Consider the following 25,928-nt stretch of genomic DNA (forward strand, 5'->3'; position numbering starts at 1 on the left):
ATATTTTTAGAACAGAATGAAAAATAGTCCCTGAATTAAAATCATCTGTCACTTATACCCACACAAGGATCGTGTTACTAAAGAAAAATCCACCCATTTCCATGATCCACCAAGCCCTCATGGCGGGGATGAATTCAAGACTGGAACACTTAGCGGGGAGTGGAGGCCCACGCCTGCAATCCCAGCGTTAGGAAGGTTAGCAGAGCCACCCTGCCTTTGAAGATGGATGCAGTCAGACCTTGTCTCTGAAATACAAAGCAAAGAGGAACATTGGGCTTTGATACTGGAACCTTTCTAGAAGGCTGGCCCGGGGGAGAGGATGGCAATTTTGCTTTACAACCAAGAGAATCTATCAGCCGTGACCGACACCGGCTCTGTGAACCGACTGAGACGGTGGCCCGCTGCCCTGCGTGCACATGGTGACAGTGCTGTTTGATGACTGGCTGTCAGACCTCTCTCCTACTCATCCGGTTGACTCTGGTACTTGAGTTGTTCCTTGTACGGTGTGTTCCCTGGCGAGAACCTGATGTGTCAGTGGGCACAACTCAGTTGGTTCCCCCTGGGTTGGAAGCTTTAGGAAACAGTCCCTGAAACGCTGAGCCCTTGGGTATGGGTCGTGCGGGGAGGGCTGCTTGGCACTTCCCATGATTTGAGAACAGAATCGAAGTCTCAGACCTCGCTGCCTTTTACAAAGGAAGACTGTGGCCTTCTGAGCAGAGACGTCCCCTGCACTGGGTGAATTCTCCCTCCTGGGCCAGGGCACCCCTCCTAACACTGTTCTGAAACAGAAGCCCGCCCGCATGGGCAAGACAACGTCCCAAAGCTGGCCTCTCGTGAACAGTAACTTCACATTACAAATAAGTTTTTCTGCCTTACAACCTGCTTTTAAATTTAATTTCCAAGTAGGAACCCATACAGCTGATAAAATAAAGGTACATGGTGTGGATGCAGGAGCTGGCGTAAGCCCTTCAGATACAAGCAAGCTGGCATCTTCATGAGACTACCTCAATGTAGAAATCTTAAGTGAGTCACCAGCTCAAAACACTGTCCTGACGATAGAGACCTGTCCCGACTCCGACATCTGTTTACATGGCTACGGTTCCTTCGGAGGCAGCTTCGCCGTTCTTGCCGTATTGGGTTCCAGCCAGTCACGCTTCTGCAGGCGTCCTTCAGTCCATCCCCTAAGACAGGAGCAGCAGAGTCAGTTCATGCTGGGATTCAGGGCTCTAGAACACGAGCGCCGGGCTCTGGCCGTGGCTCAGCAAACTGCCTGCCTGACACGCAGAGACCCGGGCTTAATCCCCGGCACCACAGACCCACGTGTGGTGGTGCATGCCTGTAGTCCCGCACTCAGGAAGCTGAGGCAGGGAGACTGTCTTGCATTCCATGCCATCTTGGATTAGAGTGTGGACTCTGCCTTCCCCCAATAAACAAACAACCTCCTCCCCCAAAAGGGAATCCTGGGTAGTGTTTCTGACATGTTCTAAAACTAAACATTCACAAATATTATTACAGGTTAGACCTATCCCATCTAGCTTCCACTTGGGCTTAGCTTGGTGTAAGCATTCTTCCTGAGCATGCGCAAGGCCCTGGAATTATCCCAGCACCACCAAAATCAGAACTCATGGCTGCCCTGAGCAATGGGCATGTCCTCAGGTCACTGGAGAGCTTAGATGGCCTTCCTCACATTCATTTATTATCCGTATTAGTTTCTCTCCATCATCCTCAGGAAGCACACTTTTAAAGAATTTACATTATGGGCCAGTGGGATGGGATGGCTCAGTGGGTAAAGGGGTACACTGCCAAGCCCGATGACCTGAGTTCAATTCCTGGGATCCACACAGTGGAGAAGAGAACTGTGCTCACAAGCTGTCTTCTGACTGAGTGAGCTGCTATGCCGGCGTGAGCTGAGTTTGGATTGCCAGCACCCATGTGAAAACCAGACCCGGAGGCTGGAGAGAGGGATCGGTGCTTAAGAGCGTTGGCTGCACTTGCGGAGGACCCCAGCTTGATTCCCAGCACCCACGTGGCTGCAACTCCAGTCCCAGAGGATCCAACACCCTCTTCTGGCCTCTGCAGGCATCAGGCACACACGTGGCACAGTGCACCAATGCATATAAACCAAAAACAAGTGGAGGCGCTCGTCTGTAACCCAGGGCTGGGAAGGGAGGGGGTGGCGGGGTGGGGGAGCGGGGGGTGGGAGCCCAGGGCTCGCTGGCCAGCTAGCTTAGCCTAAATGACAAGTCTCAGCTTCACTGAGACCCCAACTCAAAAAGACAGGTAGAACAAGATAAAAGAAGACACCCAATAATGACCTCTGGCTTCCACGGGCACCCCCATACACACTCACACTCATGCACACACACACACACACACACACACCATACACACACACACACACACACACACACACACACACACACACACACACACACCTATGCTTAGGTCTGTGACAGTACAGAGTAGCTCAGGAGAGCTGAGCCCTTGCCTGTCATCCCTGCCACTCCATGTCCCCCACCCTGCTTGGATCCCAACGCCTTTGCCTCTTAGCTGAACATAGTCAGTCTTCAGTCAGTCAGGAGGGGGAGGGGGAGGGGGAGGGGAGGGAGGGACTTCAGCAGAAGGCTCTGCTGGGTTCAGAACAGTCCAGAGAATAGGGTAGGCAAGCGGGCAGGGACCACGGGACTCCCCGAGAAGCCAGGGGCTGGTGTCACTGGTCCTTACATTTCTAACCAAGTTCCTCACATAGGCGAATAAATTCTGGTTAATAAAGTTCACTGTCGTGCGGAAGACATCAGGGAGCAAGGACGGCGCATGACTGGCCACGTTTCTGGCCAACAGCAAGGTCATTATCAGCATGGCCTTTTCATTCTCCATGTCTCTAGGGAAGGCCGTCTTCACCTCATCAAGGGCTTTGGCCAGGCAGTTCCTTCTGTCCTGCACAAGAAAGAAGACAGTTTACTGATGTCCTGCCTTTCAGAGCGGAGCGCTCACTAAATGGCTAAGAGTGCTGGGCAGAGGGAATGGGGAGAATTCAGTCCCCACAGGCCGTGGGGAGGGGCATGGGCACGGAGCAGTGCGCGTTCACTGAGCGGCCTGTGCACACCTCGGAGTTGCTCCTGGCAGTCAGATTCTTACAGACTGGCTGTTCAGGAGGATGGCGGAGGCTCATCTTACTGGTGTGCTTAGCTTTAGGGGCTACATGTTATCTCTCCTTCATGTGGGAAAGGCAGACACTAGACCACAAGACCTGAGGAGATGGCTTAGAGGTTAAGAGCACTGGCTGCTCTTCCAGAGGTCCTGAGTTGAATTCCCAGCAACCACATGGCAGCTCATAACTATCGCAACTCCAATTCCAGGGGATCTGACCCCTGTGGTGATTATTTTGTTTGCACTCTAACAAATAAAATTTGTCTGAAGATCAGAGGACAGAGCCAACCACTAGATAAAACAGAGGCCAGGCAATGGTGGCACACACCTTTAATCCTAGCACTCAGGAGGCAGAGAATCCATTTGGATCTCTGAGTTCAAAGCCACACGACATTAATCCATTTAAAAAGAGCCAGGCAGTGGCTTTAATCCTGACACACCTTTAATCCCAGCATTAGAGAAGCTGAAACAGGAAGTGGTATGGCTGGGCAGAGAAAGGAATCTAAGGCAGGAGGAGACAGGAGTTCGCAGCCCTTTCGGCTGAGGACTCAGGGGCATTCAGTCTGAGGATTCGTGGAGACCGGATCTTCACTTTCGGCTGAGGAGTTGGCGAGGTGAGAAGTGGCCGTGGCTTGTTTCCTCTGATCTCTCAGCATTTCCCCAATATCTCCCTCCGGGTTTTTATTATGAGACCAATTAGGATTTGTGCAACAGACACCTTCACACCAACGCACGTAAGATCAACTTAAGCAAGTTATTTTTTCAAAAAAGAAGAGAATCCCCCTCCTCCATCCCTTGCAGAGGCAGGTATTTCAAAGCCTGGGGTTTGGTCTTCTCTCTCCTTGGGGAAGGACACAGTGCCGAGGAACAGGCTTGAGTACTAAGCAAGAGGAGTCTTGTCGGTTCCTATGTGCTGATTGTGGCCACAAAGCCAGGCAGAGGCGTAGGTCACACTGCCACTCTGGGAAGACGACTTCGAGGCCTCCCCTGCCTGGCGTCTTCATCTGACTCTCCAAAGCGAAGACCGAGTCTTCTGTAATCAGGCATTTTGATCTTCTTTCTGGAGGCTTCCCCCTAAGTTCTGGATTCTGACTTAAGGGATCCTACATCTCAACTGACTACCATGCTGTGGCAGTCAAGGACAGGACTCACTTCCTGAGAGACTCTGGCTCTGCAAAGGAGACCGTCTCCACACTTCCCCAGTGTCCCCCCCACACTTCCCCAGCGTCCCCCCCCCACTTCCCCAGCGTCCTCCCCACACTTCCCCAGCGTCCCCCCCACACTTCCCCAGCCCTAGAGGAGGAGCCGGGGGCTGCAGTCACATACTTACTTCCTCCGAGAGGCTGGCATTCCTGAACTGTGCCGCCAGCTGTCTCACGAGCGTGGGCTGGATGCTGTGGTCCATCTCATCGCCTACTTGGGCGAGACGCCTGGCAATGTTCTGGATGACTTCCTCCTGACTTTCAGAATCTGAACATTCAGGCAGCAGACAGAAACAAGATTCAGCGATGGTCCTGGCCCACAGCTTCCTGCCACTTCCCGCCAGCCGCGGGCCCTGAGCCCGGGGAAGGCCCGCGGAGCAGAAGCTGGCTGCAGAAGCAGTCTGTCCCAGATTAACTACCTGCTGCTGCTGGAAAGGCCCAGAGCTGCGGCATCCCGGGATGCACCGCTGAGATGAGCCTGGGACCAGCCTGGGACTAGGGAAGGGGCTGAGCCTGTCAGTGGCATCTGAGTGCCCGCTCGGCTACACGCTGCCCGGAGACCACGCATCCTTTACCTCCTCACAGGGCAGCAGTGGGGTGTCCCAGCCCCCAACTCTGTAACCACCCGGGGTACTGTGTCTGCGCACTGTTAACTGGGACTGTCCTGCCCTGTCTCCTCGAAAGCTGCCCTGTCCCTCCACTGCCTGGTCCTACTGTGCGGCGGTCTCTGTCCAGTCTGCTCCCTTTCTTTTTCTGGCACTTACTAGGCGCCTTTATCATTTTCTGTTGTCTGACACAGCGCCTAAAACGTAAGCTTCTGAAAACCTGTAATTCTGTTTAGATTAATTTATTTATGGGTACGAGTGTTTAATGTCTGTGTACCAATTTCGTGCCTGGTATCCACGGAGGTCAGAAGAGGGCGTTGGGTGCCCCAGAACTAGAGTTGTGAGCCACCCTGTGCATGAAGGAACTGAACCTGGGTCGTCTACGAGAGTCACGCATGCTCTCAATCACGAGCCCTCTCTCCAGCTCCTGAAAACTGATTTTAAAGTCTTCTGGTTTACTGTCAGATACCCCACACGCAGAGCAATGCATGAGCGGCATAGAGCTGGTGCCCAGCAGGTCATTTCATGAATGAATGAATGAATGAATGAGTGAATGAATGAATCACAAACTTGTACGTAGCTCCTAAAAAGTGCTCAGTAACTATCACTGTAGTTTTTGATTGAACCCCTCTGGCTTCCTGACAGGAACAGCTCCCTCCCTCCCTCCCTCGGGCAGCTGTCCAACTGGCCCTCACAAGGCAGGCTCGCCCTGTAGCTCAGAACCAGGAGGCGGCCACAGTGAGCTGGGCCTAAGGGGTTCACTTTAAGGAAGTGGCGAGAGGCCCCAGGTACTCCACGTTGGAGTGAGGGAAAGAAAAGATGGCTTCCCTCTGGTGACTCGACTCGACTCGGCCTCACAAGTGGGGCAATCGCTCTCCACGCAGCGAAGGCCTGGCCCTCGCTCAGTGGCTCCAGGTCTTAGAACCACCACACTGCCCCCCAAGGCCTTTCCAGTGCTCACTCACTTCTGCTGAGTGACATGTATGTCACTGGGCTCTGGTTCCCTGTGACAATGTCACTCCTGCCCGCTCACTTCCTGAAGCTTCTACTCTGCCCCTCTCCCGAGGCCAGTCGGACCAGACTTCTCCCAGGCCTGAGATCAAGTGCCAGCCCCTCAGTCTCCCCTCCTGACACCCCTGCAGGTTTAGCTTTGACGTCGGCAGGCATGACCGAGGCAGAAAGAAGCAGGGCAAGACTTACACAACAAGTTTCAGGCTAGCCAGGTAACTGTGAGACCCTGTGTCAAAAAAATTAATTAACCAGAGGAAAAAAGAATTTAAAAAAAGGCTAACCCAGTCGCTAGTCTCCCTCACAACCATTCAGGGCAGCGCAGCCTCTGTGCCTGAGATCAGGGAAGCTGGGCTTGCTTAGCAGCAGGTACCAAGTCTAGCTTGAGAGGTCAGCTCTCTTTGGTTTGCTTGCTTGCGACAATCCCAGGGCCTTAGAAAGGCTAGGCACTCTCTACCTCTGACCTCCATCTCCAGCCCCTGGCCTGCAGGGTTGGAAGGCCTCAGTCTAGGGCTTGGAGGTGCTGGAGGCCTACAGAGCAGTGATTCGAACCAGGATCAAAAATCAACTGAGGGCCAGTGGGTTGGCTCAGAGGCACTTGCCGCCAGGCCTGACAACCTGAGTTTGACCCCCGGACACTCTTGATGGAAGGAAGGGACCAACTCTGACTCTATCCGAATGCTAGGACATGTGCATACGCCGTACCCAGACAGACACGAAGTTCATAAAAAGTCATGCAGCAGTCTCCAGCCCAGGAGCACACTGGTGGGGCGGAGCCCCAGGCCCGCGCATTTGGAAGAACTCCTCACAATGCCAACGTGCACACTACCGACGGGTGCTCTGAGCACGTGGCACACCCCAGCCTTTAGGAAAGTCCCGTCCCCGTCCGTCCGTCCGCCCCCCCCCCGTCCCCCCCCCCTGCAAACAGCACCGGAACAGAGAGACATTAAACAGAGGCTTTGAAGGGAGCCCAGGGCTCAGGTCAGGGAAAGACCAAGTCTAGATGTGGCCAGAGTGATACAGGTTCAGCGGGGAGTGAGACCGCATGGTTCAGGGACAGCTCGGCTGAGTCCTGCTCCCGAAGGACAAGCAGTTTGATCTGAGGCTACTCATTTTCCTCTGCTGTGCCTCAGTGTCCTTATCTGGAAACCAGGGTCAGAATACTTTTGTGCTCTGGTTATCTCTTAAGGTAATAGCAAGTCACATATGTTAAGGTTTCTGAAAGGATGCAAAAATGACTAAAGGCAGGAGTTTTAGTTGGACAGAGAATTCAACTAGCCTACACAAGGTCCTGTGGAGCTGTGTTAGAGTCGCTTGGAGGCTGGGACCAGACTAGCAATGTCCTAGCCCTCCCAGATCTGAACGGCAAGGCCAGCCTTGCTAGGTTTGAAAACCCCCTAGGTCTTTGAAATTCCCCATCTGAAGCTGGTGGCAGCTGAGTTATGAAAGCTCCAGCAGCATCCAGTCTTTGGCTACACCACACTGTAACTGCTTGGGACCTACGGTAAAAAACCCATTCGTTATTGGTCCAGACCTGGAGAGAACTCAGAACTCCTCGGAAGGAGGAGCTTTCTAATTAGTCCTGAAGCGGGATAATGAGTTAGACATGACGCAATCAAGCACAGACCAAAGACAAGTCACATGACATGCACACGTTTAAGAACCTGACAATGCAGGGTTAGAGACCGAGCCCCAAAGTCCCCTGTAACCTTTGGGGGGACAGTGAAGCCTAGATGTGGGGTGTAGGGGACAAGGCCGGGGCCTACCTGGCTCTATTCTTCCCTGGTAGAAGGAGCGGCTGGCCCGGCTGCCATCGGTCTGCAGCTCGTCCTCCAAGTCTGCATCCAGGTAAACTTCCACGGGCAGTTCCTGACTCAGGGCCTCCAGTTCTTGGTGGAAATTATACTTCGAGCTTTGGAGAAAGCCAAACACCAGCAGGTCTGTGATGTGCGCAGCCTCCAGGCCTGAGCCGTTGCTGACCTAAGGTGAAAATGGAGTCAGGAAGGCTCACGGAAGCCTGGGTCAGGGCACAGGCAGGCCTGAGGCTCACTACCTGTGAGAGCCAGCAACTCTGAGGATCCAAATGCTCCAGTAAGAGGCCTAGGGGTGGAGGCATTTTCTGCAGTACCCTCTGTGGCAGAATAGTATTTAAGGCGTGTTACTTTTGTTTATATTGCATTTGTTTAACTCTGTGTTACTGTGCCTGTCTAAAACACCTGAGGGTCTAATAAAGAGGTGAACGGCCAATAGTGAGGCAGGAGAGTATAAATAGAGGGAGAAATCTGGGAGGAAAAAAAAGAGCCAGAGAAGGAGGAAGACTCCAGGGGCCAGCCACCCAGCTACACAGCAAGCCACGGAGTAAGATTTACAGAAGTAAGAGAATGGGAAAAGCCCAGCGGCAATAGGTAGACAGGATAATTTAAAGTTAAGGAAAGCTGACAAGAAACAAGCCAAGCTAAGGCTGGACATTTATAAGTGAGAATAAACCTCCGAGTGATTTATTTGGGAGTTGGGTGGCAGGCCCCTCCAAAGAGTAAAAAACAACCAACGACAACTCTCCCCAACTACCGAAACCTGCAGACATCAAGGGGTGATCTAGTCACCTCCCACAGAAGGCCTCCTGAAAACCCCCTGCTGGGGAAGCAGCTTCAAGTAAGGCCTGCACACTGTCTTAGGGGAGCCAGGCAATGTCATCGTTTCAGTTCCGTCCTTCTTTACCACAGAGCTGAGTCTGATGGCCCTGGCTCTGTTCCCAGCGACAAGCACTTCTTCTCCATCATTCCCTTCACGAGCCCAGGATGGTCTTGGCAGGCTGACCCAGGTCGGTCAGACTCTGCCTCTGCCCTGGTCTACTGCAGGAGCAGGTGTGCATAATCAGAGCCCCAGCGCTGGCAGGGAGGGCCTTGCTCACAGGCCTCTGTGCTCTTCACTGCAGATCTGCAGGGTGTCCAAAGCAACACCTGGGAAGCAGCACTGGGGAGGAGCACTGGGGAGGAGCACCGGGGAGGAGCACTAGGAAACAGCACTGGGGAGGAGCACTGGGGAGGAGCACCGGGGAGGAGAACTGGGGAGGAGCATTGGGGAGGAACACTGGGGAAGAGCACTGGAGGAGCAGTCAGAAGCAGCATTGGGGAGGGGCACTGGGGAGGAGCACCAGGGAGGAGCACTAGGAAACAGCACCGGGGAGGAGCACTAGGAAACAGCACTGGGGAGGAGCACTGGGGAGGAGCACTGGAGGAGCAGTCAGAAGCAGCACTGGAGGGGCACCCAGACAGCAATGCCTGTACCATGAGTCCCTATAGAACAAGAAAGTTTAGAAATAAAATTGCGTCACTTAATGGCCCTCAACTGTGCACTTAATAGATGTAATAAATGCTAACTTGATGTTACTTTACCATACAGAGCTGGAATAAAAAAATTCAGAAAGTCAAAAATATCTACAATAAAATATAAGTTCTGATGGGGGGGTGGGATCAAATGCCAAGATAAAGAGAAAATGTCAACATTTCACCGTGGCCTCAACCCTGTGGGCACTGGGCAAGCTACCTAAGTTCCTGGCAGCGGGAGGAATCTCATCCACCCCTGCCCCCGGGGTGGGGAGGAGGCCCACAGGAGAGAGGCACTCCATAAGGGCCCTGCAGGACAGCGGGGGACACCAGCCTTGCAGCAGACTGTGGCTGGAAGGGGAGACATCAGGAGACCCAGAGACCACTACTGCCCACGGCCAGCCAGTTCAGCCCCTCACTGGGACAAGCGAGAGCCCAGGTCTCTTCCGTTCATACAACTGTTCTGTGTTGCCCTGCCAAGTCTACCAGGCTGACAGTCACGCCATCCCATCCTCCTTCGGGAAGAACATTCCCCGCCCCACACCAAACCCGTCGGTGCCAAGGGAGACCAACTCTGTTGGCTATTTGAGGTGGACCTCTGCAGACCTGTCAAGTGAGGGGTCAGGCTGCACCATGAACAGGAACACCCAGGAAGAACAAAATGGAAAGATGCCAGAATCTAACCTGAGAGTCCATGGCTCAAGCCGTGCAGCTCCAAGCACTGCCGCCTCGCGAGTCCAGGGAACACCTGAAAGAAGACATCAGATGTGTAGGTGGCTGTTCCCTGAAGCAATGGCCCTGTGGCCCTTCAGGATGCAGGACGTCCCCCCCCTCCAGCTGAGGCCATACCCACCCACCACCACTGGCTCTCAGCCTGGGTTCCTTTTTTGATCTCCACCCAGACCCGGAGCAGCAACCCAGTCAGTCAGGTCTGCAGTCTTCCTCCTTACAGCCTCAGCTGGTGCTTCCCTGGGCACCCCCAGGCCAGTTCTCCCAATTTTGCTACTCACACTGGTCAGGCCAACCAGCACATCCCACACAAATTCCCATAGTTAGTCCTCACACTAGTCAGGTGCCCAGCTAGTCACATTCACCTGCGAGACTGCAGAGATCTACATTACAGGACCAGGGCCTGCCAGCAGCACCTGCCCATTTCCCTTCCACCCACACAATGAAGCCCAGCAGACAGCGTGTATTCTGACTTCATGGGAAGAAAACAGTTTGGAGGGTCATTCTGAGCTCGGCAAGACAGCTTGGCTGGCAAAATGTGTCTGTCACTCAAGTTTTCTGACCCACCACACACTGACTGGACCAAAGCCACTGAAGAACTGAATTTAAGAAGTATGTCCAGCCAGGCAGTGCAGGTGTGGGAGCATCCTGAATCCTAATGGGGCCCCACAGGGGCCCCGCTTCAGGGAACAGCCACCTACACCATCTATGGCACACACCTTTAACCCCAGCGCTTGGGAGGCAGAGGCAGGCGGATCTCTGAGTTCGAGGCCAGCCTGGTCTACAGAGCGAGTTCCAGGACAGCCAGAGCTACACAGAGAAACCCTGCCTCAAAACAACAAACAAACAAAAACCAAAAAGAAAAGACGTTATGTCCAGACAAGCGGCTTTGTCTGGTGTGGAGGCGTTCTGAGGTGTTCCACAGTTTTATCACCTTCATTATCAGGTTAAAATGCAAATCTGGGTGAAGATTCTGACCAGCAAGACCATTACCCTAGAGGTGGAGCCCATTGACACCACAGAAAATGTGAAGGCCAAGGTCCAGGATAAGGAGGCACCTCCCACCCGCAACCAGCAGAGGCCCATCTCTGCAGGCAAGCAGCTGGCAGATGACCATACTTCTTGATCCAGAAAGAGTCAAGCCTGCACCTGGTCCTCCACCTGAGGGTGGCTGCTACTTCGTCAGCCTGCATTTCCGGTGGGCACTGATGACATCACTCTACACTAAAGCCATCTGCCCCATTTAAGCTTAGAAATTATAAGTTTCAGTAATAGCCATGTGTGCTGGCGCATGCCTTTAATCCAAGCATTTGGAACAAAGGCAGGCAGATTCCCCGAGTTCAAGACAGGACTATACAGAGAAACCTGTTTCAAAAAAAACAAAAAAACAACAACCATACACACACACACACACACACACACACACACACACACACACCCCAAAACCCCAAAAAGCAAAGTTCCAGTGATAGCTGAACCTCTGTTTAGAATGTTAACAAAGGATGTCCATGCACTGTATACACTGTTATCGATAATGCAAATAGTATGGCGGCTATGGAAAGTAGTGTGGAGGTTCCTCAAAAAGCTAAACCCAGGAGCAGGCCGGAATATGCTTGCCAGCAAACCAGCTGACCTGAGTTCCAGCCCGGAATGATGTGAAAGGTCAAAGGAAAACCGATTCCAGGTTCCTCTGACCTCCCGCACCGTGTGCCCTGCCCCCACAACACACATACAATAACAGACAGAAAGAATATTTAAGAAGCCACCTTGTTCCACAGTTCCCACCACCTCCTGAAGCATTAGACACGGGTGTGAAAGCGAGGGCAAGACCTCACGGTGGTCTTGGCCCTCAGTCACGTCCACAGCAGAGGCCACCTCCTCCAGACGCCACCAGGTGGAGTCTGGGGCAGGAGAGCTGCGAATCTGGGCCAGCCGGGTCACCAGTGAGATGGTCTACTCAGACACCCCCTCACTCTCCTGGGGGCCCAAGAGTTTCTCTTGTACCATGGAAGCCAAATGTGAAGTAGCTGAGCACTCTGAACCTCACAAAAGCCCCCCTCCCACATGTCCGAAGTGCAGACACAGGCCACACCAGGCGGGAAGACGGCCCGGCACTTGAGTGTAGTTACACACAGAGCTGGGTGTCCTTGTGTCCCACGTGTCCCCCCTGCTGAAGTTTATCTACACAACTAATCGCTAACCACTACGCACAAAGTCACACCCCACTGTAAGCACCCACTCGTTCATTCACCAAGTGTCCAAGGTGCCAGGGACTACAAAGCAGAACACAGAATGCCCCCAAGACAAGATCTAGAGAGGAAAAAGCCACCCAGATTTAGGGCTGATGAACGCCCAAGAAACAGCCAGAAAAACATAATGAGTTTTCCATCTTTTTAAAAAAAATTCTTTAATTTTATGTGCATTGGTATTTTGCCATGGGTGTCCGGTGCCCTGGAACTGGAGCTACAGATAGTTGTGAGCTGCCATGTGGGTGCTGGGAATTGAACCTGGGTCCTCTGGAAGAGCAGCCAGTGCTTTCTAGCCTTGAGTTTTCCATCTTTTTAAATGAACAAATGTTAAATATTTAACTCATTACTTAACAAAAACAAACAAACCACACCACAGTGCCATGTTAAAACTGCCCAAGGGTTAAAGATGCAGCTCTGTCGCGGACTGCGCATCTCACCTGGAAGAAGCCCTCAGGAAGTAGAGCAGGAGATGATCAGAAGTTCAAGGTTGGGGGCTGGAGAGATGGCTCAGAGGTTAAGAACACCAACTGCTCTTCCAGAGGACCAGGGTTCAATTCCCAGCACCCACATGGCAGCTCACAACTGTCTGTAACTCCAAGATGTGACACCCTCACACAGACATATATGTAAGCAAAACACCAGTGCATATAAAATAAATAATTAAAAAAAAAAAAAGTTCAAGGTCGTCCTCTACTACACTTAGGCTGGGCCACATGAGACCTTGTCTCCATAAAAATAAACAAATAAATGAATAAAAATCATTCAAGAGTCGAAGAAGCAGACGATGGGAACTAGAAGAATTTGTAGCCGCCTGCAAGCCTGCCAGGAGCTGGAAGGCGAGCGCTGCCTTCCCCGGGGTGAAGTTCCTGTGCTGGTCTGTGGAAAATGCCTGCATTAATATCTGCGGTCCACAGAGCAGCACTACCCTAAAGGGGATGACGGTTAAAAGACCCAAGATTCAGCACTGCCCAGCACGCCCGAGGCCCTGGGCTAGACCCTCAACAACCTGAAAACAAAGTATGCCTCGAGGGGCTGGTTGGAGACTGGAGAGATGGTTGGGCGGTTAGGAGTGACCCAAGTGCGGTTCTCAGAACCCATGCCAGGTGGTTCCTAGCCACCTGTAACTCCAGCTCCAGAGGGATCTGATGTCTGAATGGGCCTCCGTGGGCAATCCACACATGCATGCATGCACACACACACACACACACACACACACACACACTAAAGGGGGCTGGAGAGATGGCTCAGATGCCCCACCAGAGGACCCAGGTTCAGTTCCCAGCACTCATTTCTCCAGCCCGCTCTTCTTTTTCTTTTTACAGGACAAATGGTCAAACTGATATTTTCTAGGGTTACCCAACATAGCTTTAGGTGTAAAGAGCCTGAAAAGGCTGGGAACAAAGCCTGATGGTAGAACACCGGCCAACATGAGCAAGGCCCTGAGAATTCCATCCCCAGCATGCAAAATATGAGTAGACAAATAAAGTTGTTTTTTTTTTCCAAATCTAGGGTCTAATATTAGAAAACAATAAACACCAAGCATTGTCAGAAACATGAGGAAGCCGGACAGCCGATTAAAACAGGAACTCATGCACCCTAGAAGAGACTTGGTTATCCATTAATGACACCACCCTGACCGTTTCATAAGCAGCGAGCTTATGTTCTGCTCCCCTCCACCCTTCCACCCCTCCACCCCCGGTCCCCACTGCTGTCTAAAAGCCAATCAACATGCAGCAGCAAAAGTTACTTCCTGTAAGAGCTCACAGGTGAGCACAATAGGGTGGCATGTGTGGAGGTCAGGGCCCAATTCTGCCGCGTTAGTAATCTTTTTATACCTCTACATAAGCTCCACGGAGCCAACTGCAGGGCACCAGGCTTGCCGGGCAAATGTCTTGACGCACTGGGACATGACTTTTAGGTCCAGGAAATCCCAGAGAGTGGACACCTTTTCAAAGAACCAGTGAGGCCCAACTGACTCCATAAGCCTGGTGTGGTGGTGTGGACTTACAGTCCCAGGGACGGGGAGGCTGAGGCGGGGGCTCACTTGAGCTCCAGGGTTAGCCCAGCATGGGGAACACAGCAGGGCAAACACAGGGACACCCCTGGAACCATCCCATCAAATAAGAAAACACAGCAAATGATCAAACGATGTTATATATATGCATATATGCATGAAGTCATCTTTTTTTTTAAATTTTTTTATTTTTATTTTTTTGAGACAGAATCTTGCTGTGTAGCCTTGGCTAGCCTGGAACTGGCTACCTAGACCAATCTAGCCTCAAACTTACAGAGATCCGCCTGCCTCTGCCTCCTGAGTGCTGGGATTAAAGGTGTACACCACCATGCCTGGCCATAAATAAATAAAATAAAAATACATACTGTGTTTAAAATTTTTTCGGGCGCCAGATGTGGTGGTGCACACCTTTAATCCCAGCACTGGGGAGGCAGAGGGAGGAGGACTCTGTGAGTGTGAAGCCAGCCTGGGCTGCACAGCAAGTTCTAGACCAGCCAAAGCAACATAGAGGGACCCCGTCTCAGACAACGCAAGCAGAAGTGTTGTTGTTGTTGTTGTTGTTGTTTGCTTCAGGGCAGTCAGAGTTACACAGTAAGACCCGGCTTTAAAAAGGAAATAAAGTAAGTTTTCGGGGAGTAGGAAGGTGTCTCAAGTGTGAGAATCTGAGTTCGGATGCCCAGAATCCACCTAAACGCTGGGTGGGTGTGGCGGCCTGCCAACAGTTCCAGCCTCTGAAGGCAGAGACAGGAGTCTCTCCTACAAGGTCAGGGCTCACTTGAAAAATTTTACCTAGCCAGGCGGTGGTGGCACATGCCTTTAATCCCAGCACTCGGGAGGCAGAGGCAGGCTCTGCGAGTTCGAGGCCAGCCTGGTCTACAAATCGAGTTCCAGGAAAGGCACAAAGCTACACAGAGAAACACTATCTCAAAAAACCATTTTATAAATATATATATAATATATATTATATATATATAAAATAAGGCTGCCTAGAATGCACAAGGCCCTGGGTTCAATCCCAGTACCACGGTTCACCGTGGGAGTTTGGGCGGGGGGAGGATATGCTTTACTTTCTTTTGTAATAAAACACGTGACCAAAAAAACAACTTGGGGATGAAAGTACATATTTCAGTTTACAACTCTCAGGTCACGCCCCATCACTGAGGGAAGTCAGGGCAGGAGCTCAAGGCACGAGCCCACGGAGGAGTGCTGCTTACTGATAAGCTCTGCCAGCTTTCGTACGGCACTCAGGACCACCTGCCGGGGAGTGGCACTGGCCACAGTAGCTGGACCCTCCCACATCAATCATGAATCAGGAAAATGCCCCTTAGGCTTCCCTACAAGCCAATCTGATGGAGGCATTTTCTCAACTGAGGCTCTTTCTTCCCATATGACTCTAGCTTGTGTCAAGTTTACAAAACACACACACACACACACACACACACACACACACACACACACACACACACACACACGGGAGAGGGGGTCAGGAGGGGGAGGGGAGAGACCCAAACTCATAGGTCCAGATAACAAATGCTGTTCTTCCCACTGGACACAAAACTGAGTTCAACTGAGCTCAAGAGACTGAGGACCTCAAGAGAAAACAGTCCGTCGACAGGTGCTCTCTCAACAGAGAACAGATGTGCCACCCTTCACGTGATGAACAAATGTTAAGATCATTAAACTGAATCCTTGCTGTGCCAACAAGGAGACCACTTCATCTGTCATGTACCAGTCACGGACCAAGACAAAATCCAAAATGGAAGACAGGGGTGCCAGACACACTGGTCAGCAAGTTCCACTCCTGCCTCTACTTCCCAGGTACCGGGCTGTCCCGCAGATGCCGTGGGGCTGTCCCGCAGGTGCCGTGGTGCCCAGCGCTCTCGATATTTCAAGCCTGGCTGCACCCTGGAATCTACTGGCATGCCCCTGAACATACTGACCTGACATACATCACCCAAGGAATCCACTAAAAAAGCTACCAGAACTAATTCTCTAGGAACACAGGGCAGCAGAGAAGAGAGGACCGTAGGGCTGTTTTTCTATACACCACTGATAATCCAAAATACAATTAAATGACTGTTATGGCACCAAGAAACAGAAAATACTAAGACCTGGGCTGCACAGTAGAAGACATCTCCCAAGAGCCTGAGATTGATCCCAGTGCTGTGAAAAAAAAATTAATACACACATACAAAACATTTACAATAGGAATAAATTTAATACAAGTGTCAGGCCTGGACACTAAATGAAAACTATAAAGACCGTTGAGAGGAAAAAAATGAAAGGCTAGCACCTGTCACGGGTGGGAAGACACTCCCCACACGATCTGCAGATTCAGTACAGTTCCTATAAAAACGCCGGCTGGCATTTTCTGCAGAAGTGACAAGCAGTTCCTAAATTCATAAGGGAATGCAGAGAACATTTTCAAAAACAGCCGATCTTGAAAAGGAGCAAAGCAGACAGACTTTTACTTCCTGATTTCACAACTTACTATGACACCAGAGTCATGGCAGTGTGGGCCTGGCTGACAACCCCAAGATCACCTATCATTGATGGTTCCTCAACTGTTGACTGTGGAGCCACCGCCAGGGGAAAGAACAGGGTTTTAATCAACGACCCTGGAACAACCAACTATGCCTAAGCAAAGGCATGAATCTGCACCTCCGCCTGATGGCATACAAAAGATCTCAAAACAATGCCAGGAGGGCTGCAGAGAGAGGTCAGCAATGAAGAGAACTGGCTGCTACTCCTGAGGACCTGGGTTTGATTCCCAGTGCCCATATGGTGGCTCACAATTATCTTCAACACCAGTTCCAGGGGATCTGACTCCTGGCCTCCACAGGCACCAGACACCCATGTGATACCCAGACGGGCATGTAGGGGAAACAGACACATAAAAGTAAATAAATTTGAAAAAAAAAATAAATGATAGAGGTCTTTCCTATCAGACAAACATTGGCCATGGACATACTGTCCAGACTCAGGAAGACAGGAAAACTTCGGGGTGCTGTGGTAGCATTAGCAAGCCTAGACCACACCGGGTCAGGGCATCCAGAGGATCTACTTCCGGAGACAAACCCAGGTCACTCTGACGAAGTTGTTATGAGTCACCTAAGAGGAAGTGAGCCCAACTGTCAGTGAGCAGACAGGGTCAAATGATGCCACAAACAAGAGTGCAGCTGTCCCACCATGAGGTGGCATGAGCCGGCTTCTCTGGCATCCTGGCACACTCCCTTAGCAGTCTGTCTTGATGAAAGCCAAGTTCAGAAGAGCTGAAATGATTCGGGGTGCTGGAGGTACCAGGAGATGACTTGAAGCTACACAGAAAGGTTCATTAAAGGTTAACAAATTATTTTACTTTTATTTTGTGTCTATGGTATTTGCCCTGCATGTATCTCTGTGCCTGGTACTCATCACATGTGCCTTGTACTCATGGAGGCCAGCAGAGGATGTCAGATCCCCTGGAACTGGAGTTACGGAGGGTGATGAGCCACCATGTGGGTGCCAGGAATCACCAGTCCTCTGGAAGAGCCGCCAGTGATCTTAACCACTGAACCATCATCTCTCCAGCCCGAATAATAGTTTTTTTTTTTTTTTTTTTTTTTGTTTTTTTTTAAAGACAGTCTCACTATGTAGCTCCAGCTGTCCTCAAATTTACTATGTAGATCAGGCTAGCCTTCAATAGAGATCAACCTGCCTCTGCCTCCTGAGTGCTGGGATTAAAGGTGTGCATTACCACACCTGGCTTCAAAAGACAAATTCTTAAAAGAAAAGAGAGAGAGAGAGAGAGAAAAAGATAGGCCTAAGTGTAAGAGCTAGCCTGTAACACTTTAAAGAGCACACTGGGGACCAGAGAGCTGGCTCAGCAGTTAAGAGTACTGGCTACTCTTCCAGAAGACCTGGGCTTGATTCACAGTATCTAAAGAGTGGCCCACAACTGTAACTGCAGTCTCAGGGGATACAATGCCCTTTTCTGGCCTCTGAAGTCACCAGATGCACCACACAGATGGTGCACAGACATACATGCCATCAAAACATCTACACACATAATTTTTAAAATAAAATTTAAAAATTAAAAAGAGAACATGGGAGAAAAAAAATCTCAATTCTCTTGTACTAAGCAATACCTAAGACACAGCCCAGAGGCAAGTAACAAAAGAGAAAATTCTCTAAATTAGTCTTCAAAATTGGAACCTTCTATGATTCAAAAGATACTACTGGGAAGATAAAAAGTCTAAGAAGACAGTGTGTAATCTCAACCCTCAGGCAGCCGAAACTGGAGGATCATCTTAAGTTTGAGGACAGCCTGACCTGCACAGTGCTTTCAAAGCCAACTTAGCAAGAATATGGAAGTGGCCGGCGAGATGACTCAGCAGCTAGAGACATGGGTACCAAGCCTGTCGCCCTGAATTTAACCGCGAGGACTCGCCTAATGGAAGGACTTTTCAGGAAACTGTCACCCGATTTCCATATGCATGATCCGGTGTGTCCCATAACAAAATGATTACGTGAAACAGAAAGGAACATGGGCCTGAGAGACGGCTCAACTGTTAACAGCACTGGCTGCTCTTCAGAGGACCTGGGTTTGATTCCCAGAACCCACACGGCAGCTCACAATGATCTGCTACCTCAGTTCCAGGGCATCTGACACCCTCGCCTGGCCTCCCTGGGCACCAGGCATGAAAGTGGTGTGGGCGAACACCCATATACATAGACTGGGACGCAGCCCAGCTAGTGGAATGCTTGTCCAGCATGGACCTCAGGTCGGCCTGGAACTTGATATGCAGGCAAAAATGGCCTTAACTTCTGATCCTCCTGCCTCCGCTGCCCAAGTGCTGGGATTACAGATGTAAACCATTGTGCCTGGTTTATGGCATTGAACTAACTACTCTGATAGCTTTAGGCCCTTATCTGGGCTTTTTGAGACAAGTTTAGCTGCTCTGGAACTTGTTCTCAGCCTTCTGCCTTGGAGTGCTGGCATTACAGACACCAGCCACCACACCAGCAATACAATGGCTTTAGAACAAGAGCACAGCTCAGTGGTAGAGCCGCTACTTAGCGGGCGAAAGACTCTGCATTTAACCATTAGCACTGCCACGGGGAAAAAAAAGTAAATATAGCTGAAGGGTGGCATGAGAGAGGGCCCGTGTACCCTGGAACTTGGACTGTCCCATCACTTGTGGGGTGTCATGAGAGAGGGCCCGTGTACCCCGTAACTTGGGCTGTCCCATCACCTGTGGGGTGTCATGAGAGAGGGCCCGTGTACCCCGTAACTTGGGCTGTCCCATCACCTGTGGGGTGTCATGAGGGCCCGTGTACCCCGTAACCTGGGCTGTCCCATCACCTGTGGCTCCACCAGGCCCTCAGAAGTTGGCCATCCTGGATGCCTGAAGTCTCTGAGACAGCCCCCTGCTTCCCTCCCTGCCCAGGACCTGGGCTTCTGAAAGATCTCCGCACTGGGCGGGGCAAGATGGCTGGAAAGGGAGTCAGATGTCCCCCGGGTGAGCCGGCAGGGGGGCAGACAGATGTCCCAGAGGCCACCCTGCAGTGTCTGCATGCCTTTGTCCTCTGCCTTCTGCTCCCCACCCCCAGGCTTTGAGCTTAGTCCTGGAGGGAATGGGGTGCCTAGCCCAGCAGAGAATACAATGGAGAGATGACTGGACGCTTGTACTACACTCAGGGGCCAGAGCTGGCCGTGGGCCTGCCCTGGGTAACAGCACTTTCCTGTCTCCCACACCACAGAGGAAAGCGACCTTTTCCTGGTCTGTTAAGGGGACAAAGCAGGATGGATGACAGGTAGGACGCCAGCACCACCGCCCTGCCTAATGAGAAATGCTCCTGGGGGACATTGCTCCCCACGGTCAGCCCAGGAAGGACCGTGGAGTGTGGTCTCCCTGTGTCTAGAAGATATTCATGGAAGAACAAGGCCATGTCTTGGCCAGAGACTTGCCTAGCCTTATCTGGAACTCAAGGGAAGTTAGGGCTATGGTATAAGAGAGGATGGCAAGATGCCAGACTGAGGAGGCGTGGTGGGCTCTAGAGGCCTCTTCCAGATGACGTCACCTAGCCCCAACCCACCTTTCCAAGACTGATAAGGAAAAGCCTGTTGGAAAGTTCCCACAAAAGTCCAGGCAAAGGCTTTCCAGGTCCTCACTTAGAGCAGGGCTGCTTTGGTGGGTTCCAGGATCTCTAGGACCCAGCATCGCAGTGGTCCCTTTGTCCCCATGGGGGTGCACACACCCCTTGGAAGGCTAGCTGTCTGTTCTGAGGACACACAAGGTGGGCTAAGGTAACATAGTGTACTTAGGCGTACGAAATGCCTTTTCAACTTGTAATCTTTTTCAACTTATGGTAGGTTTATTGGGAAGAGCCCCGTCATAGGAGAAACATGTATGTATGCACTAGTTATGAAAACTAGACCAAATATAGACATGAGACACAGGATCATTACTGCTGGCTCAGGTAAAAGCCAGCAGCCAACGGCTCTTGATCAGACAAACTGGACTCTCCCAATCTCCCTCACCTGGAACTCCCAAGATCAGCCAGCACCCACCCAGGCTTCGGCTCGATTCTTTTACTGCCTCTGAAGGAAGGTTTAGCGCATGGGTGGTGGCACATGTCTGTCATCCCAGCACTCGGGGAGACGGAAGCTGGAGAATCAGGAGTTTGAGGTCATCCTCAGCCACACAGTGGGAAACCAAACTGGGATACATGAGACCCTGTCTCCGGAAACGAAAACCAAACAAAGAAGGTTCATCACCGAAGGAGACCACCCTGGTCTAAGGCAGCACAGACCTGGCTCAGTCATTGCCGGGGCCGTCTTGGTGGGAACAGACTCACTATAGGCCAGGAGATGCTTCCAGGCCAGAGAAAACAAGCAGGAAGTTTTGCAAGAAGTTTTGCAAAAAGGCACTTAACACCGTGAGCTGGGTTGTGTCCCAAGACACACAGCCGGGCAACCCCCCTACATCTGGCTGCTTCACTTCCACCAAGCCCAGTCCTGGGCCAGGGCTGCCGCCAGGGCTCTCCACACCCTTCCAGGCACAACGCCAAGAAAGCACATGGCCTCTTCTTTTTTTTCAAGACAGGGTTTCTCTGTGGGGCCTGCCCTGGATCTCGATCTGTAGACCAGGCTGGCCTCGAACTCACAGAGATCCACCTGCCTCTGTCTCCCGAGTGCTGGGATTAAAGGCGTGCTGCACCACCACCACCACCACCACCACCACCACCACCACCACCACCACCCAACCCCCTCCCCCTTTCTTGATTGTTTGATTTTTGGTTCTTCCTTTCTTGATTGCTTTCTTTTTTGCAGCAGGCATGTCCATGAGGACAAACACCCATAAAGCCAGCTAAGAACTCAATTTTCAAGATGGCAGCACCTCTAGAAAAGATTGCTTTTTAGCTCGTTCAGACAGATACGATTACCCTTTGGTCTGAAATAACCCTCCCGTTTGGACCAGTGAGAACAAGGAGATGAGTAAGAGAGGAAGAACGCCGAACTGTGGGCAGGGAAATTGTGGCTCTCCGCCAGGATGGGTCTTGGGGGAAGCCCCACCGTCGAAGCTCCCAGCACTGAAGTTCCAGCTTCTCCATTCATACAACTGGCTGCCTTGTCCCCTCTAGCAACAGTGGGAAGAGGAGACTACAGGAAGGGGCATGGATGTCTGACTCGGTGGCGGAGTGCATATCTGGCACATACAGACCAGGCCTGGGTTTGTCCCAAGACCCCCGAGGTCTGCCAGTCCCATGGATACACCTCCTCCCTTGGGAAGAGCAGCTTGGCCGGGGAAAGCCCCCACCCAGTGCAATTAGAACTGGGAGTTCTGAATCTGATTTTGAGACCCTGGGCAAATTAATTAGCCTCTCTCTGCCCAATTTACCTATCTGACGAAAGGAATCTAGTCTCTAATTACTGTAATAAGAAATGAGCTAATTAATATAAATGGTACATATTATAGTCCCAGGACTTAGGAGGCTGAGGCAGGAAGTACTCTTTTTGGTTTGCTTGTTTGTTTTTTGAGGCAGGGTTTCTCTGTCTAGCCCTGGCTGGAGCTCAGAGATACACCTGCCTCTGCCTCCTGAGCGCTGGGATTAAAAGTGTGCGCCACCACTGTCCAGCAAGAAAGTACTTTTGAGTTGGAAACTAGTCTGGGCAGCCTACTGCCTTAAAAAAAAATAAATTTGTAGCCGGGTGTTGGTGGTGCGTGCCTTTAATCCCAGCACTTGGAAGGCACAGGCAGGCAGGTCTCTGTTGAGTTCAAGCTCTAGGACCAGCCAAAGCTATACAGAGAAACCCTGTCTTGAAAAACCAGAAAGTGCCCTCATGTGCTTACCAGGCACAGAAAGCTCTGTGTAGTATTTGATCACTGCCACCCTCCACCCTGCAGCTTCAATTTAGCTGTCTCCTTCAGGCCTGTGACTATGGGGAAGGATATATGTGGCCAGGCAGAGTGGCCAGAACCGAAACCCTAGCTGCCCTCCACGGCCACAGCCTGGCAAATGGTGGCCAGAGATGCAGCCACAGAACAAATGTCCAATGACCACAGACCCACAGCAGGAGTTTCTTACAGACTGCCAGTCTCAAGCTCACATCCAGGGAGCCACCAGATTCATTGTATCCCTGATGACAATGGCTGTGTGGCCTTGAACACAGCCTAGAGGTGGGTCCCCCATCCTCAACCTCTCACTAGAGAGGAAAGGGGCAGCTAGAACAGCATGCACCGCCCTTCAAAAGGTCTAAAAGGCTGGGTCCAGGCACCCAGCACTGTTGAACCCTAGGGTAGGCTAGTCTTCATGCAAATAAGAGGAACCAGGTGACCTCAAGCTGTGAACATCGCCTCCCCTCCCCCAGCATCCTCTGCAAACTGCCCTAATCGGCCCCTTTTCAGGTACACCCTCAACTCGTCCACCACGGATCTACCCAAATCTCTTCAGAACAGAGTGCCTGCCACATCGGGGCAGCTCTCTGCATTGGCCGTCACCAAAGTCGGTACCCAACACTACAGACCACAGCAGCAGGAGCTAGCTAGCACCTTGCTCCTCAGGAACCTGCACTCAGTGGTGAGATGCCTGCTAACTTGAGCTGTGACAAGCCAACCCCAATACCATTCCTTTCCTAGGCGAGAGTGGGGGGGGGGGCGGGGGGAGGAGGAGGCGAGGACACACACAATTCCTGCCTACCTACACACAATTCTCCCTACCTACAAAACTTTGCAAGAGCTCAGCCATCTCAAGGGTTGAAGCCTCTGGAACTCGGGAACCCTCAAAGCTGACTGCCAGGGTTTGTCCAGGACAGCGCTGCCCAAGGGCTCAGGGGAGCACTCAGGACTTTGAAGTGTCATGGCTGGGTGGAGATGGAATGTGGAAAATCCACATCATTCTTGCGGTTCCCCCGCAACTCCCTTCCATAGTTAGGTCACCCTCGATCTGGTCTCAAGGCAGTCTTCCAGGAAGGGCAAGCAAGTCTGGCCTGGCACCAGGCAGTAGCCTGGGAAAGTCGGGGTTGGGTCCTCAGTCTGCTCTTCATTACCCGCTTATCAGATAAGGGCCAATCTCATTCCTACAATCGATGACACCTGGTCTTTCAGTCCAACTACTCACAACAGTTCCACCCTGACCCATCCCTGGTGCACATTCATTTGCTGAGGATATAAATGAATGAATGAGTGCGTGAATGAGTGAATCCTTGGGGGCCCAGCCACTTGGTGGCTGAAGGCTGCATATTTCTTCTAGAATCCTATAAGGTTATTTGGCCAACCATTCAACAAACTTTTTAAAAACACCAGCAGCCAGTCTCTACCCATATTTTCACACCACTTCAGGTACTGGAGACGCGGCAGGGGGCGGCTACTTTCCCAGTTTAGGCGCCCACAGATGGAGGGAAGGTGCCCTTCCCTGGAGTCCAAGGTCTGTGCTCGGGTTGGGGTTCAGAGTCTGTCGCGGGGCCCATTTGCGGGCTGTAAGCCGTCCCTCGCTCATCTTGGTGGGTGGCCACGGCAGAGCGCTCGCCCGAGACTGCCGACCTACGGGCCCGTCTTCCCCTCGCCGCGCGCACCTGCCCAGTGGAGCGCGACCGCGGGGTCCCGGGTGCACCAGGAGGCCTGCCGCGCAAGCAGACCAGGGCCAAGCGCGCGTCCCGGGCCCTCCCGTGCCTGGCCCACAGCTGCGCGGTGGCACCCGGCGGCCGGCGCCCCCACCCCGCCTCCACCAAGGCGCAAGCGCCCCGCCACCGCGAAGGACCGAACGGATACCAGACTGAGCGCGGCGCCGAGCCCCGCAGGGGAACGCAGGGCGAAGGCGCGCCCGGGAGGGTGGGCGGACTCACCAGGCAGACGCCGCGGCGCGGGGAACGGGCCGCGTACACGCCGAGGCTGGGCTCGCCGGCCGACTGATACTTTAATGCGCGCAGCGCGCCGCACGCCTCCTTCCTCTTCTTGTGCCCGCGGGGGTGGCGGCCTAGCCACGCCCCTCGTGCAGCCACGCCCCTCGTGCAGCCACGCCCTCCGGATGCTCCGCCCTCTGCCTGGCCGCAGCCCGCGGAAACCTGAGGTTCCCACCCTTCGCTGCGGGGGGACAGGAAGGTTGGTTCACCCTGAGCCCGCGCGCGCCCCCTAGTCCCCAAAGCCCGGGCCCCCTGCCTTCATGAGGATGGGTGTCATACCTGATCCTGGCCTCTCGCATAAGGCGGTCATAGGAAAAATAGCATCATCTTAGTTCATAGCATGGTTGTCACACTCAGACCAGTGGCCCTGTCAGAATCGGCCCCATCAGAGATGATGGGCGAGCGATTCCTAATGTTTCTCATAGGCAGCCGCTTTCAGACCCCATAAACTGTTTTGGGGGGTGGGCTTGTTTCCTTAGTCATGGAAGGGGCCAGCAAGGATGAAAATGTGAAAAGAGTCAGGTGGATAGCAGATCATGCTAGCTAGTCCCCGTGTCCGGAGATGCCCCAGTGCTATGCTTAAGTGCCGGCCATTACCCCCAAAGGACACGTGACATTGACAGAAGAGAAAGAGAAACAAAGTGAATTTCTGGGAAGTATGAGGAAGTAAACAGGACCAAGAGTATTGCTGTTTTTGAGCAGAGAAACTGGACCTGAGAAGACAAAGGAGGTGAGCACTGAAACTCACATGGTTACATTAGCATAATACAGGGCAGAGATTTTTTTTTAATTATTTATTTATTTATTTATTTATTTATTTATTTATTTATTTATTTATTTATTTATTTATTTATTTTATTTTTGGAGAGAGGGTTTCTCTGTGCAGCTTTGGAGCCTGTCCTGGAACTCGCTTTGTAGACCAGACTGGCCTCGAACTCACAGAGATCCGCCTGCCTCTGCCTCCCAAGTGGTGCTGGGATTAAATGGGCACAAGCCACCGCTGCCCAGCTACAGGGATGTTCTTTTGTGTGTGTGTAAATGTTTGCTTGTGCATGTGAGTGCCAATTCGAGAGCGTGTGTGTGTGTGTGTGTGTGTGTGTGTGTGTGTGTGTGTGTGTGTGAGAGAGAGAGAGAGAGAGAGAGAGAGAGAGAGAGAGAGAGAGAGAGAGAGACTGGAGGCCAGAGATCCGTGTCTTCCTCAATCACTCAGTGCCTTATTTTTTTGAAACACCATCTCTCTCTGAACACAGAGCTCACTGGC

The 25,928-nt window shown here is 52.0% G+C and overlaps 1 protein-coding gene across 1 annotated transcript; it reads right to left on the reverse strand.

Annotated features, from left to right (window-relative positions):
* Positions 1-862: 862 nt before the first annotated feature.
* On the reverse strand, positions 863-24,771 carry Bid (BH3 interacting domain death agonist). Its single transcript, XM_016009865.3, has 6 exons — positions 24,611-24,771; positions 9,976-10,039; positions 7,732-7,945; positions 4,481-4,620; positions 2,725-2,937; positions 863-1,181 (listed from the first exon to the last, which is right to left on the reverse strand). Exons 2-6 carry the CDS (start codon positions 9,985-9,987, stop codon positions 1,170-1,172), a joined length of 591 nt encoding a protein of 196 aa, XP_015865351.2. The 5' UTR covers positions 9,988-10,039; positions 24,611-24,771; the 3' UTR covers positions 863-1,169.
* Positions 24,772-25,928: the final 1,157 nt, after the last annotated feature.

This window comes from Peromyscus maniculatus, chromosome 3, assembly GCF_049852395.1.
Source record: "Peromyscus maniculatus bairdii isolate BWxNUB_F1_BW_parent chromosome 3, HU_Pman_BW_mat_3.1, whole genome shotgun sequence".
Lineage (NCBI taxonomy): Eukaryota > Metazoa > Chordata > Mammalia > Rodentia > Cricetidae > Peromyscus > Peromyscus maniculatus.

Excerpts from the sequence above, each read along its gene's own strand:
- Bid (XM_016009865.3), bottom strand. Across the intron at positions 4,621-7,731 it reads CCAGGGAAGAATAGAGCCAG|ATTCTGAAAGTCAGGAGGAA; the intron begins GTAGGCCCCGGC and ends CTGAATGTTCAG. Across the intron at positions 2,938-4,480 it reads ATGCCAGCCTCTCGGAGGAA|GACAGAAGGAACTGCCTGGC; the intron begins GTAAGTATGTGA and ends TTTCTTGTGCAG.